Consider the following 19,275-nt stretch of genomic DNA (forward strand, 5'->3'; position numbering starts at 1 on the left):
ACTTTTTAAATCAACAGTTTTCTAATAATAACCATTTTTATAAAGAAATAACAATTCTATATTATTTACTCTTTAGTATGATGATAAACTATACAATAAATAATTCTGATCCTAGTTTTTGCACAGGGATCATTTGTGGAAACGGTGACATGGCTGCCGAGCATCAGTATGACGGGATCTGTAACAACCATGTCACATCCGTCCACTGCCACATTTTGTGTTTTTGTTAAGCTGTTATTGTTTAATACCAACATTTATGAATAAGAGGAGAATTAGCAATGGTAAGTATATAAGTTTATTACTAATAAAGTACTGGTACTGACCAGAGCATCATGGGTAATGTCACGTCCATCCCCCAGCAAAAGTTTTCACATACACGTGCTATTCAAAATCCAATATTTCTGAAAATATAGCTTCCACTGTCAAATAATATCAGTAGTCTGTGCACAAATGTATTAGCATTATTCCAACACAGTTCTATGCATTTCTTCCATTTTTTTTTTTTTTTTTTTTGACAAAAATGGCCACTGATTTGACCCCCTAAGTAAATTTAGCCGTTTAGTAATTTATCTATTGTGTGCTGTGTTGAGAAATCTGATGTTTAAATCTGTGTCACCTGAATCATTCAGAAAATACTGTAATTTTATTGCGGACTAATCTTGCATATAGTGCTGTACGTTACACATGTCTGTTCTGGAACACTGGTATGACTGCCTCTTGAAACTATAAAGGGCTTTTTTTTAAATTGTGTTTGTATTTATCTGTTTGCTTTTTAATGTGGACCATGAGTCTATAATAAAGCATATCTATCTATCTATGTGTATATAATTTTATGTTATCTTTGAATGTCATTTTTGCCATTTACATTACACCCTCATTTAATATATTCATTCATATAGTTAAAAAAAAAAAACAACACACACAAGGAAAAGGTTTTGCTCCTATGACATCTTAGGTTAAAAAAAATGGAAAGCTCCATTAGAATAATACTAAACTTGGTCTATTAATTAATTTTCTGCTAAATAAATGACAAAACTGTCACTGTAAAAATACCTGGTTATTACTTTAAAAAAAATGGCAACAAAGTGGCAAACAATATGACTGAATAGATTTAAGTGGAAAAATATTAAAAATCTATTTTTAAAGAACTACTGAATTGTGCTTAACTCAGCATCAATATTTAATACAACCAAATTAACTTTGCAAAATAAGTTTAATTTAAGTTCATATTAATTTAGATACACTGAGGTTCTAGGTATACTTTATACTGACAATTTCCACTCACTGTTCTCAAGATTTGCATAAAATACAAAATACTTTTAATCATCAAGTATCATTAGACTTCATTTAACGTGAAAATAGTAGAAGAGCTCGCTTGGGAAGGAGTTCAACTCCTGCAGCCATAGACACTTTAAACAACAGACCCCACCAACATTCTCCTCCTTCTCAAATCTCATATTTGTCACCATGTCTGCCACAACTAAGTGTATTTCTGATATGTGTGCCTTTTCCGTATGTTTTTCTTTTCTATTTGATGTCTGTGTGTGTTTGTGTGACAATTCTACATACAGTCATGTGGAAACAAATCTCCCTTCTGGGACGAATAAAGTCCAAGTCTATAATCCACTCAATAATATGCAGTTTGATTTTGTTTTCTACTGAAATTTGTCAACATTTAACACAAACATAAGAGTTGCTAAAACTACCTTTGGTCTATTCTTTAGACAGAATGAAGTGTTAACCCCCCCACTCTGCCTTTTAACAGTGTGGGTTACATACACGGGGCTGTTGTCATTCAGGTCATGGCTGCTGTTGCTGATGAGATCATTCAGTGATTCAGCTTTACTCATCCCTCCCAGTAATAATGAATGCCAGACAACACAGTGCAAGTGCAGTAAAAGTGCTCACTGTGAGGTGGGGGCAGTGGTCTTTCCTCACCTCAGAAGGATTCTACTGTTACGTGAGAATTTCTTTGCCTTCAAAACAAGTCTTTTGCATTTAGTGTGACTGAGATAAGAGATGAGCAGCGGTAACGTTGAAGAAATCCTCATGGTTAACAACACGATACTGTAAATTCCCACAGGACTGGAGGCAATAAAACCAACACTGTTCAGTGATGTTTCTCTGCACTGACTGAGTGTTCACTTCCTGACTCATTTCCTTGTTTTGATTTGCCTTTTCCAGAGGACTGTACTCTCAAGTTCAGATGTGCACATTTACACGGTTTGGTTTGTTTTTCATTTACCCCACCACATGAAGGGGTCAATACATGTGGCCCAACATGTGTGGGCCTGCTGTACTCTGTAGGTTACACACTGACTATAGACCAGACCACTACGATGATCGATATAAGCGCAGTGAGGAGCCTGTCCATTTGTCACGCACATGAATGAGTGCATCACACCACATTAGAGCTGAAACGGTTAATCAATTAATAGACTCGAATCGATTAAGAAATTATTCAGTTTCAATTGTCCTGAATTGAAGCTTAGTTTCCTCAATTTCGCTGCCATTAAACATAGGTTCCACTGTTGTGTTTCACATAGACGCTTGGAGATGAGGACAAAAAGGCAGAAAATGTCTAGGCCTATATGCTCACTTTTCTTTACTGGAACCACCACTTAAACTTTCACACAAATAATACAAATATTTTATTTTATTTTTTTAATATTGTATATTAGTTACATCTATCGCAGTGCACATATTGTTTGTAGATGTCATTAGAGTTTTTTGTTGTTTACATATAGGGATCTACAGGGTGGGGAAGCAAAATTTACAATGAACATTTAGTTGTTTTTTCTCAGCAGGGACTATGTCAATTGTTTTGAAACCAAACATATATTGATGTCATAATCATACCTAACACTATTATCCATACCTTTTCAGAAACTTTTGCCCATATGAGTAATCAGGAAAGCAAACGTCAAAGAGTGTGTGATTTGCTGAATGCACTCGTCACACCAAAGGAGATTTCAAAAATAGTTGGAGTGTCCATAAAGACTGTTTATAATGTAAAGAAGAGAATGACTATGAGCAAAACTATTACGAGAAAGTCTGGAAGATACTATTAAAGAAGAATGGGAGAAGTTGTCACCCGAATATTTGAGGAACACTTGTGCAAGTTTCAGGAAGCGTGTGAAGGCAGATCTATCTATCTATCTATCTATCTATCTATCTATCTATCTATCTATCTTAGTTATTTCTAGATTCGATATGTTGTTGTTATTCCTATATAGATAGCTTTGTATATGCTTTTATGCTGTTATACAGGGTGTCCCATAAGTCTCCATACATAGGAAAAATAAACGTTTCTTGACATAAACCATTTTTATTTATATAATATGCTCTATATGGCTGCCATTTTGTCAGGAACACATTTCAATGCATGTCTGCTGAAGAACTATAAAGAAGAAATATAAAGAAATATATGTTAGAACCATATATGTATGGAATGTATTATGTCTCCTATGTATGGAGACTTATGGGACACCCTGTAGTTATTTCTACATAGACAGTTTTATGTATCTGATTACTTTTATACTTTCTTTTGTTTCAGCTGGTTCTGGAATAAATTACAAATTGTTTGTCCTTTTCAGACATATTTGTTTCACATATTTCCTTTTCTTGCCTCTTCAGATGATCATTTTATCAAATTGAAGAATACTCACCAGCTGCAGCTCCACTCCACATTACTGCTCACAGGCAGCTTTAAATACGTGTTTGGCAGCTGAAATAACATCTCTTGACATTCACTTTAGGGACTTGTGTTGTATTGCTTTGCCATCTCTCCTTATTTCCTGTCTCTTGCCATAAAATAAACAAGTAAAAATATCTTAACAGTATGAACTATCATGCCTTATGTCATCATGTCTATTATGCATTAAGTTGCTTAAATTTAGCTTTTATTTATGGAAAGAATTACTTTTGCAATAAGACTACAACAAGGTCTGTTTTGGAAAAGATGGATTGAGTATGTCACACCAGTTGGACAATTGTTTCTCTACGGCCATGTCTTATGTCCATTTCACCTTTTTCCTTTTTAACCCTTTTATATTGATGTTGGGTTTTTTTCTTTTAATTTTTTAATATCACAAATCTGCATTCCTGTTCTAGGGAGTTTAGTTCTTAATTTTGTATTGTATGAATTACATCTTTTGTATTGCTGAAGGAGGACCAACCAACCAGTCATCCTTATCTGTACTGTCTGTGGAGTCACGGGGGTTTCGCTGTGTGATTCAGTTATAATTTTCAGATGAATGGATGAGAATGGTGAATTGTTATGTGAATAAACATGTGAACTATGGAAAATCCTAATAAAAAGCTAATTTCATTATTTATTTATTTTTTTTGCTTTTATTTACATTTCTGTATGTCTTCTTCTATTTACAAGCTAAAAACTGAACTCGGCAACATTTAAATCTGATATTTCTATAGCCTTGCTACTTAAGACTACATCCAATTAAAGGGTTTTTTTGAAGCGTTTTTCATCATTTGGGCCAAAGAACAGAGGGTATATAAATAAAACTAAACTAAAATGAAAGACTCTTACATGCCTCCACTAGAAAAGCACACAATATTTTATTTTTTTTGCAACAAATTCAGCTGTTCTTCTATAGTTGTGTCACCCTTACATATTCTTATGCTGCCTGAATAATAACGGCAACAAAACCAGCAAATACATCATCTTGTTCTGTGCGTAGGTGTACGAGGAGGTAAAGACCAATGGACAGAGGTAAGTGACACCGCAATAGAAATGGGTCCCCGCAGTGTGGGTTTCATCCCTGAATAAAACTTCAGGTTGCCATGACAACTTGTATTCCCAGTTTCCTTACTGAGAGTTGGAGCTGCGCTGAGGGATATCGACTTTTTGCGACGTCGTGAGAGGATTTGTGTGGAGTAAAGAAGTTGGTGAGATCCACAGGACACAGTGGAGCCTTCGCTGGAAAAAAATCATTTCATAAGAAAATTAAAAAACTTAAAACTCCCACAGATCATTTAAATGAAGGCGATACACTTAAAATGAAAAAGGTGAATAAACTGTTGAGAGCTTACTTCTCCAGATATACATCAACATTACTATTCTATTATATAAATAAGACTCTAGGAGACTATAGGAAAATGAACAGCTTAGGGTTACAGGGTGTTAATGATACTCAATTGACCAAAATATGGCATAGGAAGAGGTTCATGTCATTGGTCAATAAACACTATTGCTGCATATAACCACAAAAAGAATGCTGTCATAGGATGAAAACGCAAATAAAAGGCTGGCATGTTTGCAAGATCATATGCATTATGATACAGGGGATACAATTTGATGGAATGTATTAGAGCTGGAAAGATTAATCAACTTGATTAAAAAAAAAAATTATTAAAATTTTCCTGAACCTAAGCTTTGTTTCCTTAATTTTGCTGCCACATTTTATATATACTTTTATCCTGTTATTGTTGTCATTTCTATATAGACTTTTTTTATATAGGCTATATCCTTTTACTTTTCTACTTTTTGTGGTTGTTGTTTGAGCTGGTTCTGGAATAAAGGACAAGTTGTCATTTTCAGACATGTCTTTTTCACATTTTAAGCATTATTTTTATGCCAATTCAAAAAATTGTTTAATTGAATCAAAGAAAATAATCAATAAATTTATCAGTTACAAAAATAATGGATAGCTACAGTTCTACAATGTTTTAATATTTTGAAAAAGCAAATAAAAGGCTGGGGATTATATGCATTATGATACAGAGGACACAATGTAATGTAATGTATTGCAATAATATAAGCATGACAACAATGTTCAGGAGGTAGAGCAGGTCATCCACTAACCAGAGGGTTGGCAGTTTGAATCCTGCTCTGTCCTAGTCATGTGCCATTGTGTCCTTGGGCAAGACACTTCACCCACCTTGCCTCCAATGCCACTCACACTGGTGTATGAATGTGTGGTGGTGGTCAGAGGGGCCGTTTGGTGTGGATCGACAGCCACGTTTCAGTCAGCTACAGATGTAGTTTAGCCTACCACCAGTGTGTGAATGTGAGAGCCAATGAATAATAGATCAAAAATGTAAAGAGCTTTGAGTACCTTGAAAAGCACTGTAGAAAATCCGATCCATTATTATTATTTTAATCTCGGAAAAATATCCTAATCTATAAACCGGTAAAACATCAAAAAGTTTTCTCTATGGGCACAATATACTTGGATACTCCTTGAAAACTGTTCTTGGCTCAAGAAATGATTCAATAAATGTAAAAAAGTGGGACAAAATTCCACCTGGGGTTTATCTGGCAGTTTTAACACTTCATGAGGAGGAATGTTTGGTGCGGGGGACGCATGGCAACAGTTTCATATAAAAACTGAGTTTCTCGCATGCTGACATGCCATCTGTGGCAACACCCCTGCACACTAGTGTCCAGTGACATGTAGGCGGCCACATGAGGATGTCATGCCTGCCTGGTTTAACATACACGTCTTATTTTAGCTTAATTCTTACTTACATGTCTCAACATTATCACTGTTGCCACTCATTTTCCTGTTTAACTTAATTTTATTCCATACAAACAGGCAACAATTTACCTTCTTATGAGAGCCAAAGGAAAAAGCGTTATGATCTCTTCTACAAACTCTCAGATTTAAGCCTGGAGGGGTTTTCTTTGTATGTGTAAAAGCTATGGGGGGAGGGAGACAGTCGCATTATTTCTTCTTTTGAAGACACCACATTATTTATAGCCCTCTATGAGGTGACTCAATGCAAAGTCCATTTTCTTCACATCTTCTGTAAAGATGTTGCTGCACATTGAAAGCATCCTGCTGGAGTTCTCTCGATGCGTCGCCTACAGGAGGGGAAGGATAACGAGATCACTCTGACTCCTCATTATGAGCACGCTCAGGGCTTCAGATAAGCCAACATCACAGGACGGAAGTGAGAAAGTTCAGAGGAATGCTCCAATCTACCAGCACAGCCAGTGCTGCAGATCCCAAACTGGCACACTTACTGACTCATACACATCAAAAGTGGATTACTCGCCGCCGGCAAAGGCTACAAAAACAAACCACACAGCTAGGACCTCCACCGCACTGGACCATCTTACTCTGCTCATTTAACAGCAAAACAGCCAGCATGCGTTAATGAACAAACTATTAAATAAATGTGTTGGTGGACTGAACAGCAGGGGGGATTTAACAGAGCTCGGGTTTTAATAGAGTTTAGTGGATACGTACAGACTCCTCTTAAGCTCAATTTAAGGCAAACTTGGACAATAACTAGTACATTTAGACCAATGCATTGTGATATGAGGTTTGTGATAATTCTGCAGAGTGCAGAAGCGGGCTGGGCTACTTCTTAGGGGGTGCACAGTCAGTCTTTCCTACTGGTTGACTCAAGTATGTCATCATTTCAACTCTGATCTGCTCATGGGCAAGAGCAGACATGCAATTGCAGTGAAGGAAGAGGGAGGATTGGCTGTACTCAAGAAGGATATGAGATTTCTTACCGCACAGAAAAGTCACTGACAAACTGTGACTTCCACACTCACAATTTCCAAAGAAATTTTACTCATAAATACAACATATTCTCATCATCAAGATGAGCCAAGAGCCACTAAAGCACATTCTAAACAATTAAGACCTGCATGTGACACTGTGATGCTGAAGTCACCAACTTTTCTGGATTAAGTCGTGTCACGGCAGAATGCTGAACAGGCCAAATCAGTTGGAGGAAGTTAATCCAAATGCTCCAGCAGCAGCATTATGCTACAGAAAAGGATCAATAGAGTTCTGTTCTACATAAACCTACAGCAGCACATGCACACGCTGCACTTAGCATCTGACATACATGGGAGGACACACCAAAAACATGATGCAAACTGCACTTGCAATATTTCTAAAGCTTAAAAAGTAGTTTCAGTGGAAGTGTAATAGAGGCGCCTATTTAAGTGTGGTTATTTTTCAAGGCCACTGTGGAATTAGGATTGCATTACATTGTATTACACAAGCGCCCATGGTACTGTGTTTATCCATTTATAACAAAGCCAGGGAACATTTTACAACACTGATGAACAGGACTGCCAAAAATCACACAATACATATTATGATCCAGTTGTTCAATATATGATGTTGAAATTTTATTAAATCAAGCATTAGAAAAAGCGTCAAAGTATAATGGTTATTTCCTGTCTCATGTCCAGTTTGTTTCAGGCATGTGTGAAAATGCTACTTACAATCACAACTATTGAAGTAATTAATGAGTTTTTGAGATTCAGAGAAATGTTTTTATAAAATGTTACCTTTGGGTGTAGAGATTATGAAATAGGTGTAATAATTTTAATCAAATACAATTATGTTTTTGGCCAGTCAAACCAAGTAACATAAGACAGTGAGCTAATTTTTTGCTCACATTATCTAGCAAGGTAATACATGCCAACAAAAGCTAACTAGCTAAAATCAACTCAGGAGAAACTAACAAAAGCTAATATCACCCAACTACCCAAAGTAAGCTCAATTAACTAGTGAGGTAACAGAAAACAAACCAGCTAGATTGAGCTCGTGTTAGTTATTAAAGTAAAACAAGCTAATTTTATCCTGCAAGTTAAATTTAGCTCTGTTAGCTGTCAAAGCCAACAGCAGCTTGCTAGTTCAGCCAGAGGAGAAACTGCATAAAAGTTCATTCTAAAAGATTTTCCTTTGGGAAGACATTTGTGGCTGGAGCCCAAGTTTATCCAATTAAAGAAAATGTAGCTAATCTTATATTTCATTACAACACCAGATAACTTGGTACAAAAAAAAAAAAAAATTCTTCTACGTGAAGCCAAATACAATATCGAGTTAATCAAATCTAGCCCACAGTTTATTTTAAAATATTAGTGACAATAATTAGAATTTTCACACATTTGCAGAACAAATAGTTTTTACTTTTACAGACAGGGTGATGACTTTTTGTAGTGGAAGAGTCAAATGAATGAAGGCAGATTCAAACATCATCTAGAGGTCAGACATTTGAGGATAAAATTAACCATTCTGCAGCAAATCTTTGCATGTAAACAATTGAATCATTACGGTATTTTGGACAATCACTACTGTATCAAAAGCATAATGACAATGATCCTTTCTTAAAGCAACCTTGATGACTGCTGAAGAAAAATGGAGCAAAAAATAACATGACTAAGACTCTACTAGGCAGGTTTCAGTGTGTATGCAAGCATTTGCCACTGGAAATACAATATAGGCTGGTTGGATTGTCAGCAGGGAACCTCTGCGAACCTCATACTGAGAATAACTATCATAACCCTGTCTGAAGTCAGCAGCTCAGTGACAGTGGGTGTGTTCAAGGCAGTAGAGATGCCAAGCCCCTTCAGCAGACACCAGTCCAATCCTGAATCTGAGAAGAGTACATGTAAACTGTCTATTGGAATCATAGGCTTTTATGTTCACAACTATACCTGACTTTTATAAACAGTTTTTAATTAAAATAAACTCAACTCATCCCACTAAAACAAAACACAAAAGGTCAAACTGAAAGTCTTCAGAGCCTAAAGATCCTTGAGAAGTCTTGGAAAATGATTAATAATTTAAATTAACTACCATTACACTCCCGCTGCCTGCTCTAATCCCGAGTGTGTCACCCCAGCTTCAGTATCTGCAGTTGTCCAAACTAGAAAATAGATTTGCTGGAGAAAGTATGTGGAAAATCTTCTCACATGGGATCCCTCCAGAGTTCAGATAAGTTCAGTGGCTCCCACTACATGTCTCTCTGTAGATGAGATGAAACATAGCTTCCTTTCTCTGTAACTGTATTTGACACACGGGGAGAGATCAGCTTGACCTTGTAAAAACCAAACTTCGGTCTTTCTTTTAAGAATTGGCTGAGAAATATAGGATCACTTACATCGAATAGTGTTTCCTAAGCTGTAAAACATTACAAGTTGACAATCTTTGAGGTTCAGCAGCCCTTGATTCATGTGTGGCTACACTCACTCAAAACCAAGTTTGATTTCCAAGAATTGCAAGCCCAAAAGTCACCGCTTCTGACAAAGTAGTCTGGCATTCATGTGTGCCGGAGGGGCTGTACAATAATTTGAATGTTTGTGTCAAGAAAACCATGTCACTTTATGCCCAGAAGACGTCATCTTCCTCCTTCACTTTTGCAAGCAGCACTTCTCAGTAATGAGAAACGTCAGCTGCACTCTGCCTAAACAAACCTGGGATGACTGAGTACTTGCTTCATCCACTCTACAAACCCATCTGTTGACACCACTGCAGAAAATTACGAGACAAGGAACAACAAGTTGCACCATGTCTCCTTGTCCTTGAGCTGTCACTTTTCACGTCTTTTCCATTCGTGTATTTCTATAGGCTACCTGCACTCAAAGATTAAGAGAAGGGAGATGCATATCCATTTATTAAAGACAAAGTCAACAAATGTGATACTTCCTTTTTTCAACAAGACAAGCCAATCTATAAAAGAACCTGCAAAAAAAGAACAATTCACATAAACTGGACACCCTCTTATATGGCATCTTGTGGGTAATCCAAGTTGACTGACATAGCAATGAATATGATTAATACCGGTGTTATCTGACTATATAAGCACCAGCAGTTTTCCCTACACACACACTCACTCACTCACTCACTCTGACAGCCACTCTGATAGATTAATTGTTTGTTTTTAGGTGACATGAGGGGTAAAGGTCGCAGTACCTCTGAAGTACTAGGGGAGTCAAATTCTACCCAACAGGAAAATAAATCATCTCTGTCATTTTTAAAGTCATAGCAAGGTGTCAGAATTTAAATCCTGGTCTAAATCTGGTGCGACTGCTGATTTATACCATTAATGTTCTTCTGCCAAGTGCTCGTATCAAAGAGTTATTGCCTTTTATTGCATGTTTTACTGATCCCCATGTGACAGAGCTGGTTAGCTTTTACACAGAAACTGTGAGACTTTTGAGACAGGTTGAAGACAGACGTTGCATCACAATCACAACCACAACCAAGTCACATTTGCCCAAAATACCATCAGGCTTGACTTTCTGGATGTTTCGCTTCCACTTTCACGACCTATGCAAAGACTGGGTGGAAAGGAAATCAACATACAGTTCCGTGCTGTGGTTCAGTTGAGCAGACAAAAAAAATTACTACGTCCACTGCACTTACTGACTTACTGTGCAGGGACAAGTTTGTGAGTGAACATACATATAAAGTAATTACTTGCTACATTGCATATTTCGATATTAGAAACCTACTAGTTAATTACACAGCTCCACCACAACTATCAGCACTTAAATGGTTAATATTAGTAATAAAAACCCAGTAACCCTATAATATAATGTACAGTAAAGCACGACAGAAGACATTCCATAAGCATAAACAGCACTTTTACCTGTGATCAACTTTATTTTACTGACATTACTCTGTACTTTCAGCCAAATATATAGCTGATATATTTATTTCTGGACTTCACCTGCTAAATAAATATTTCCAATTGTTGTTCTGACCAACTTTACCTTTAAAATGTATTAATCTGGTTATCACATGTGGGAAAACACTCAGATAAAACCAGATCTCAGTGTGTGCATTTCCTTTAATGCAGCGTGGGGCATCATGTATGCTTTTAAATTCAATCCATACATTTTATTTAGAAATGCACAGATTACTTGGCTCTATAGAGTAACTCAAATGAGGAGACATAGTTGATAACTGGGTGTTAGTACAATATGGGTCAAGCATGCTACATTCAATGCCTCTGGCCAAAAAAAGGAAAAAATGTAGCTCGCAGTGTCGCCTAACGTCAGCAATCTACCGTTGCTCCCAAAAAGGGGAAGTTAACGGTACGTGAGGGATGTAACCTGTTTGTTAAGTTAAATTCTACAAGACATTAAATTTAGAAGTAACTTGACGATACGCAGGTTTGATTTTACCGGACACATTCATGATTCATCATTAATTTTGCCACCGAATATGAACAATTAATAGCCAAAACATGCGAGATAGAGGGGCGTCCGGGGGACAGTAAAAGCGCCGCGGTGAGAGAAGCAGTAAAAGGGCAGAGAAAGTAGTATTTTTCCATTCTTACCTTGATGCTCGTACAGAAACACGGGAGCCGTCTGGATACCACGCTAGAAGCCAGCGGCAGGGGCTCAAAGGAGAAGAAAAGCGATTTGCTGCCGCTGTTTCCGGGTTAGTGAGTGAGCGTCATTTGGCTGTTGAGGCGGAGGGGGGCTCGGTTTGTTCCACCGCTGAGCGCGGAGGGGGACGTTGTACACCTTCCCACCCTGACGGAGGAAAGCCCCGCCCGCTTCAGACCTGCCGGGTCTGTCTCCAGGGTTGAGTCCTTGGATTACTTCTGGCCTACATCAGAAATTCACGGCTGTATACATTACCATTGATAGCTGTTCTATTTTTTATGTAGACCGCTGCTGATTCACTGAGGTTTACTCACTCTGCTGAGGTATCCCTGGGCATTAAGGTAATATAGGTCCTGTCCAAGCTGCAGGGGGCGCTACTCTGTTGTCTGACCCATGACCCTGACCCCAAAACACCACAGATTACACTGTTATACCCAGTTCATTTTACACTAAGAACTCTATTATACTGAATCACATTTTTTGTAAAAGGCAAGTCTGTAAATGTTAACATTTTTGTGTAATTTTACTTTTTTTTTTACATTAAAACAAAGAGAAAAATATGTGGTTTCCGTTATTTATACTTTATTATGATAGTATTTTACTGGTCTGACCCACTTTAGATGGAATTGAACTAAATTTATTTTTACATCCTTGAATGTTAATATGTTCAGTGTAATTTTTGTATTTCACTAATTAGTAATTAATTCATCCTGCGGGCCGGATTGGACCCTTTGGCGGGCCGGTTTTGGCCCCCGGGCTGCATGTTTGACACCCCTGGATTACACTATTATACCCAGTTCATTTTACACAAAGAACTCTATTATACTGAATCACATTTTTTGTAAAAGGCTAGTCTGTAAATGTTAACATTTTTGACTAATTTTACTTTTTTTTTTACACTAAAACAAAGAGAAAAATACGTGGTTTCCGTTATTTATACTTTATTATAATAGTATTTTACTGGTCTGACCCACTTTAGATGGAATTGAACTAAATTTATTTTTACATCCTTGATTGTTATTATCTTCAGTGTAATTTTTGTATTTCACTAATTAATAATTAATTCATCCCATGGGCCGGATTGGACCCTTTGGCGGGCCGGTTTTGGCCCCCGGACTGCATGTTTGACACCCCTGGATTACACTATTATACCCAGTTCATTTTACACAAAGAACTCTATTATACTGAATCACTGTAGATCAGGGGTGTCAAACTCATGTTAGTTCAGGGGCCACATAAAGCCCAATATGACCTGCAGTGGGCCGGATCATTAAAATAATAACATAATAATACATAAATTATATCAATTCCAAAATTTGTATGTCTAATTTCTGTTTTAGAGTGAAACAATTAAGATTATATTATCAAAATTTCCACATCTACAAACTAACTATCTTTAAAAAAAAAAAAAAAAAAAAAAAAAAAAAAAAAAAAAGGAAAAACATGAACCATGACCAAAATGAAATTTATTAAGAAAAAAAGTGCACTTTTAACAATTTATGCCATTATTTGGCCTCAGCTTCTCATTTTTACATGTTCATTACAATGTACAGATCACAGTGGATCTACAGATGCACAAAACATTTAATAACAGACAGAATATTGGTAAAATTACTCTTAAATCTCTTCAGATATTTCAGGTTGTTCATATTTGTTCAGGTTTTTCACATTTTTTGTAAAAGGCTAGTCTGTAAATGTTAACATTTTTTTGTAATTTTACTTTTTTTACATTAAAACAAAGAGAAAAATATGTGGTTTCCGTTATTTATACTTTATTATGATAGTATTTTACTGGTCTGACCCACTTTAGATGGAATTGAACTAAATTTATTTTTACATCCTTGATTGTTAATATCTTCAGTGTAATTTTTGTATTTCACTAATTAATAATTAATTCATCCTGCGGGCCGGATTGGACTCTTTGGCGGGCCGGTTTTGGCCCCTAGGTCGCATGTTTGACACCCCTGGATTACACTATTATACCCAGTTCATTTTACACAAAGAACTCTATTATACTGAATCACTGTAGATCAGGGGTGTCAAACTCATGTTAGTTCAGTTCCACATTCAGCTAAATTTGATCTGAAATGGGCCGAACCAGTAAAATAATAACATAATAATATATAAATAATGTCAACGCCAAACTTTTCTCTATGTTTTAGAGCAAAAACAGTTAATTTACATTATGAAAAGGTTTATGTCTACAAACTATCCTTTCAAGAGATGTGAATAACATGAACAAACTGAAAAAAATAAGTGTCATTGTAACAATATTCTGCCTCAGTTTATCATTTACACATGTACATTATAACTTACAGATCACAGTGGATCTACAAGCACACAAAACATTGAGTAACAGGCAGAATATTGTATTTAAAAATTTATTTATTTAAAATTGTATTTACTTCTCTAAAGACATTTCAGGTTATTTGCATTTTTGCAACATTATACTTTGTTTTAGTGTAAATACATGAAAATATTTACATTTACAAAGAGAAACATTTGGAGTTGTCATTATTTTTATGTTATTATGATAGTATTTTACTGGTCTGACCCACTTGAGATTGAAATGGTCTGAATGTGGAACCTGAACTAAAAGGATTGTTAATATCTTAGTGTAATTTTTGCATTTCACAAATTGATATGTTTGATGTTGTTGTATTGATATGTGATATAGTGTATATTTAGGGATGGTCATTTTAACTACTTTATATACTTCAGTATTTGAGTAATTTAATCTACAGCACAGGTGTCAAAGATGCAGCCCGGGGGCCAAATCTGGCCCGCCAAAGGGTCCAGTCTGGCCCTTGGGATGAACTTGTGAAATTCAAAAATTACACACTGAAGATATTAACAATCAGTGATGTCAAAATCATTTTAATTCAGGTTCCACATACAGACAAATATAATCTCAAGTGGGTCATTCCAGTAAAATACTATCACAGTAACCTATAAATAATGACAACTGCAAATTTTCTCGTCTTTTTAGGGTAAAAAAATGAAAATTACATGAAAATGTTTACATTGACAAACTTTCCTTTTTCTAAAAATGTGAATAACCTGAATAAATTTGAACAATCTGAAATGTCTTAAGAGATTTAAGTGAAATTTTACCAATATTCTGCCTGTTAGTAAATATTTTGTGTTTTTGTAATTGTAAAGTAAGTTGTAACGTGCATGTGTAAATGATAAACTGATAAACTAAGGGAAAGTATTGTTAAAATTGCACCTGTTTTTCTTAAGACATTTCAAATTGTCCATGTTATTCAGATTTTTAAGGAAACGTTATAGATGTAAACATTGACATCATTTAATTTTACTTTAATTTCACTGTTATTATTTTACTGGTCCGGCCCACTGGAGATCTTATTGGGGTGAATGTGGCCCCTGAACTAAAATGAGTTTGACACCCTTGCACTATATGGACAAAAGTACTGGGACACTGATTCAGATGTTTAACCCTTTCACGCATGAATTATGAGAACCTTAATCTAGATTTTTTCCTGAGTGTTTGTATTCTTCTTTAGGCATGAAAAAAAGCAATGCGACTGAAATTTTTTTTATGAACTTATTTTTCATGGAGTTACAAAAATGTCCACTCAGCTGGACACCATGCATTTAATTTATGAAACAAAGAAACATGTATTCACTGATATACTGTGTGAAAACTATGAAATCCATTTATTTAATGCTGCTAATCTGATGTTTAGTCACATTTTAACATACTCTAATATTAGTTATTACTCACTTTATGGAGATAAGATGCAAAAAAAAAAAAACTTTTGTTTGAGAAAAACTGTAAATTACAGTCTAATATCAATAAAAAGCAACTGATTTACACTCAAACATGTTACTGCAGATCAGGTTTATCAAGAACAGCAAAGTTACAGTAATGGTATGAATGTTAGTGTTTGGGATGATGCATAAGTGTCCACTGTGTTGGCTGATATGGAACTAAAACAACAAAACCCATGAATATACAAGAGAACAGCTGGAGAATAGCTGTCCGCTGTAGTGACCAGTATGCATAAAAGGGTTTAGACCCAGAGCTATTTTTGTGGTGATTTCCAGATGATTTTTAAAAAACTTTTCTTAGGTGATTTATCATCATTTTCAACTTTGACTTACTCGGATATAACACTTACCGAAGAGGAGTGGATATTTATAAAAAAAAATATGTAAGTATTCAGCTATATAAACTGTTGCACAAGTGGATATGGTTCTTAAATTCACCTTTGCAAATAGCATAGCAACCATATTGTAGGTTTTGGAAACATTTTAGGATATGACAAGTTAAAGTAGAGCTACATTTTTATTATTATTATTATTATTAATTTATCACTTTTCATCTCCTTTTTTGACTTGTTTTTTCATCATTTAAAAAAAATCAGTATTGTTTCCCCCATTAATTCTGACTCTCTGTGGTCTTCCATAGTTCTTTGATATATAAAGAGAGGCTGTTTCTTAATGCTGGTTCAAAGGCTTCAGGCTAGAAGTGACACACCTGGGTGTAATCTGAGAACATGAGGTAATCCACGGTGGCAGGCTTTAAAGCATGACCGGCTGCAACTGCAGACTGATGCAAGAGCAGGCTGAAACCTTTGTAAGTTTTATTTTTTTTAATTTACCTATCACTGGTTGAGGTAGCAAGGAACAGCTGTAAAAAGAGTAGTTTGACTGTATTGTATCTTCCTCATTTGCAGTCTTATGCAGTGTATAAACTTCATTAGAGTTTACTTTACACTGGTTGAGCAACAGCCACCAATTAAGCATCACACCTGTCTCTGATTATGTGTCTGCTCACACACTATAAAGCCAACCCAAAAGCAAAGCCGAAACACTTTGTTGGAAGAAACTGTAGAGTGAATACTGTTACTGTATCTGACTAGGCCTCGGTCTCTGGTTGGCAAACCTACCTTTAACCATGGAGAAGACTCATGTAAATATGGTGATTATTGGCCATGTTGACAGTGGTAAGTCAACAACCACAGGCCACCTTGTCTACATCTGTGGTGGTGTTGATCAGAGAAGACTGGAGAAGCTTGAAAAAGCTGCGTCACTGGTGAGGAAGAAATCTCTACTTTGGCAAATATGCACTGTTCAAGTGAATCCTGCAGCTTTTTTTTTTTTTTTTACTACTTTTATGTCATTACAGATGGGGAAGAGTTCCTTCAAATATGCCTGGGTATTGGACAAACTGAAAGCAGAGCGGGAGAGAGGAATCACCATTGATATATCTTTGCTGAAATTCAACACAAAGAAATACTCCATGACTATAATTGATGCACCAGGCCACCGTGACTTCATTAAAAACATGATAACCGGGACATCACAGGTGACGACACACATGGGTTCACCACCTTATGATTTTATGAGTGTCTGCTTGTTAACATTGTGTAATTAATGTCGTTTCAGGCAGATGTGGCCCTCCTGGTGGTCTCTGCTGCTAAAGGAGAATTTGAGGCCGGGGTGTCAAGAAGTGGTCAAACCAGAGAGCACGCACTATTGGCTTACACGCTGGGTGTAAAGCAGATAATTGTCTGTGTGAATAAGATGGATGTGACTGAACCACCCTACAGCCAAAAACGGTTCGACGAAGTGGTTCATGGTGTGGGTGGCTTCCTGAAAAAGATTGGCTACGACCCTACGACGGTGCCTTTTGTTCCGATTTCTGGCTGGACTGGGGAGAACATGATCACGCCAACCCAGAAGGTAACACGTGGCGCAAAATTCATGCTCTAATGCTGTGTAACGCCTTAAACAAAAGTCATTTCTCTACAGATGCCCTGGTTCCAAGGTAGGAAAGTGAGACGACGGGATGGGACTTTGAATGGGAAAACTCTACTGGAGGTCCTGGACTCCATTCAACCACCTGTTCGAACAGTCAACAAGCCTCTACGATTACCTCTGCAGGACGTCTACAAAATTGGAGGTCAGAAAAGCTGAGATTTGTTTCCAAGTCTGAAGCCAATTAACTGCTCAATCAGGTCCAGGTGTGCAGTGAAGGGAGTAGGGATGCGCAGTAGTACTGGAGGGTTTTAGTGGTTGGGGTTCATATAGACTGAATAGTGTCTGTTTTGTCTCCTCAGGTGTTGGGACTGTTCCAGTGGGCAAAATTGAAACTGGTTTCCTCAAACCTGGCATGACCCTGATGTTCTCCCCTGCCAAGCTCACAGCTGAGGTGAAGTCTATCGAAATGCACCACCAAGGACTGCAGACGGCCCTGCCAGGACACAATGTTGGCTTCAACATTAAGAACGTGTCCGTCAAGAACCTGCGGCGGGGAGACGTGGCTGGTAACGCCCAACAGGATCCTCCATCAGATGTCAAGAGCTTTGAGGCTCAGGTTGGTGACAGGAATTAGAATGTCATTAGAAACATGTGGTTTTTGTACTGAATCTCTTAATCTTTTAGGTGATCATTCTGAACCATCCAGGGATGATCAAAACTGGGTACTCTCCAGTCCTGGACTGCCACACCACTCATGTAACCTGTCGCTTCACTGAGTTGAAGGAGAAGCTTGATCGGCGCACGGGCAAGAAAGTGGAGGACCGGCCGCAAATTCTGAAGTCTGGAGATGCAGCAACAGTCAAACTGGTTCCCATCAAGCCCATGTGTGTGGAGAGCTTCTTCACATACCCTCCTTTAGGTACGCTATCAGTCTAATGTGTTCTAAATATCGATTTGCGCATCGTGTCTGAAACTGCCTTTTCTGTTCCACAGGTCGTTTTGCAGCCAGAGACCTGAAGCAGACGGTCGCTGTAGGAGTCATCAAATCAGTGGACAAGGATAAAGGGCCCAAACCTAAAGCCCAAGTGTGTAAATAAGTTAGTTATGACCTACCAGTATTCTGGTATTACTGCTTTATGTGGACAGTTTTATTTGGTAATATTTAATTTGTGCAGTGACACAAAGTATTTGTCTTAAAAGTTGTTCCTGTGTTAATGTTAAATCCAAACGTATAGGCTTGGATGGTGCATTTCTGTTAATATGAATATCAAAATAAAGAATGTGGAGATGAACTTTTCGCACAAGTGTCTCACTTTAAATGGTTACTTCTGAAGGCTGCTCATGCTTAAACTGTACAGCTGGGTCAAAAATCTAATGTACCAGAACTGAAGCAAAGCCTATAGTGTTAAATGTCGGCTGAATTTTACTGTTAA

General features: G+C 36.9%; 2 protein-coding genes across 2 annotated transcripts in view; one reads left to right on the forward strand and one right to left on the reverse strand.

The window, feature by feature from the left end:
• Positions 1 to 12,209, reverse strand: part of fam49bb (family with sequence similarity 49 member Bb) — a 46,409-nt gene extending 34,200 nt beyond the window's left edge. Inside the window, exon 1 of the mRNA XM_030123871.1 lies at positions 12,061 to 12,209. The gene's annotated coding sequence lies outside the window, so the exon portion shown is untranslated. The remainder of the gene's footprint in view (positions 1 to 12,060) is intronic.
• A 4,419-nt stretch (positions 12,210 to 16,628) lies between these two features.
• eef1a1l3 (eukaryotic translation elongation factor 1 alpha 1, like 3) lies at positions 16,629 to 19,077 on the forward strand. The gene is made up of 8 exons (XM_030123811.1): positions 16,629 to 16,715; positions 17,002 to 17,174; positions 17,268 to 17,447; positions 17,528 to 17,824; positions 17,894 to 18,044; positions 18,202 to 18,458; positions 18,527 to 18,761; positions 18,836 to 19,077. The coding sequence occupies exons 2-8, from the start codon at positions 17,037 to 17,039 to the stop codon at positions 18,937 to 18,939; spliced, it is 1,362 nt and encodes a 453-aa protein (XP_029979671.1). The 5' UTR covers positions 16,629 to 16,715; positions 17,002 to 17,036; the 3' UTR covers positions 18,940 to 19,077.
• The last annotated feature ends 198 nt before the right edge of the window (positions 19,078 to 19,275 follow it).

Source organism: Sphaeramia orbicularis, chromosome 20, assembly GCF_902148855.1.
Source record: "Sphaeramia orbicularis chromosome 20, fSphaOr1.1, whole genome shotgun sequence".
NCBI classification, from domain to species: domain Eukaryota; kingdom Metazoa; phylum Chordata; class Actinopteri; order Kurtiformes; family Apogonidae; genus Sphaeramia; species Sphaeramia orbicularis.

Excerpts from the sequence above, each read along its gene's own strand:
- eef1a1l3 (XM_030123811.1), top strand. The coding sequence starts at position 17,037 with ATGGAGAAGACTCATGTAAATATGGTGATTATTGGCCATGTTGACAGT. Across the intron at positions 17,175-17,267 it reads TTGAAAAAGCTGCGTCACTG|ATGGGGAAGAGTTCCTTCAA; the intron begins GTGAGGAAGAAA and ends ATGTCATTACAG. Across the intron at positions 18,762-18,835 it reads CTTCACATACCCTCCTTTAG|GTCGTTTTGCAGCCAGAGAC; the intron begins GTACGCTATCAG and ends TCTGTTCCACAG.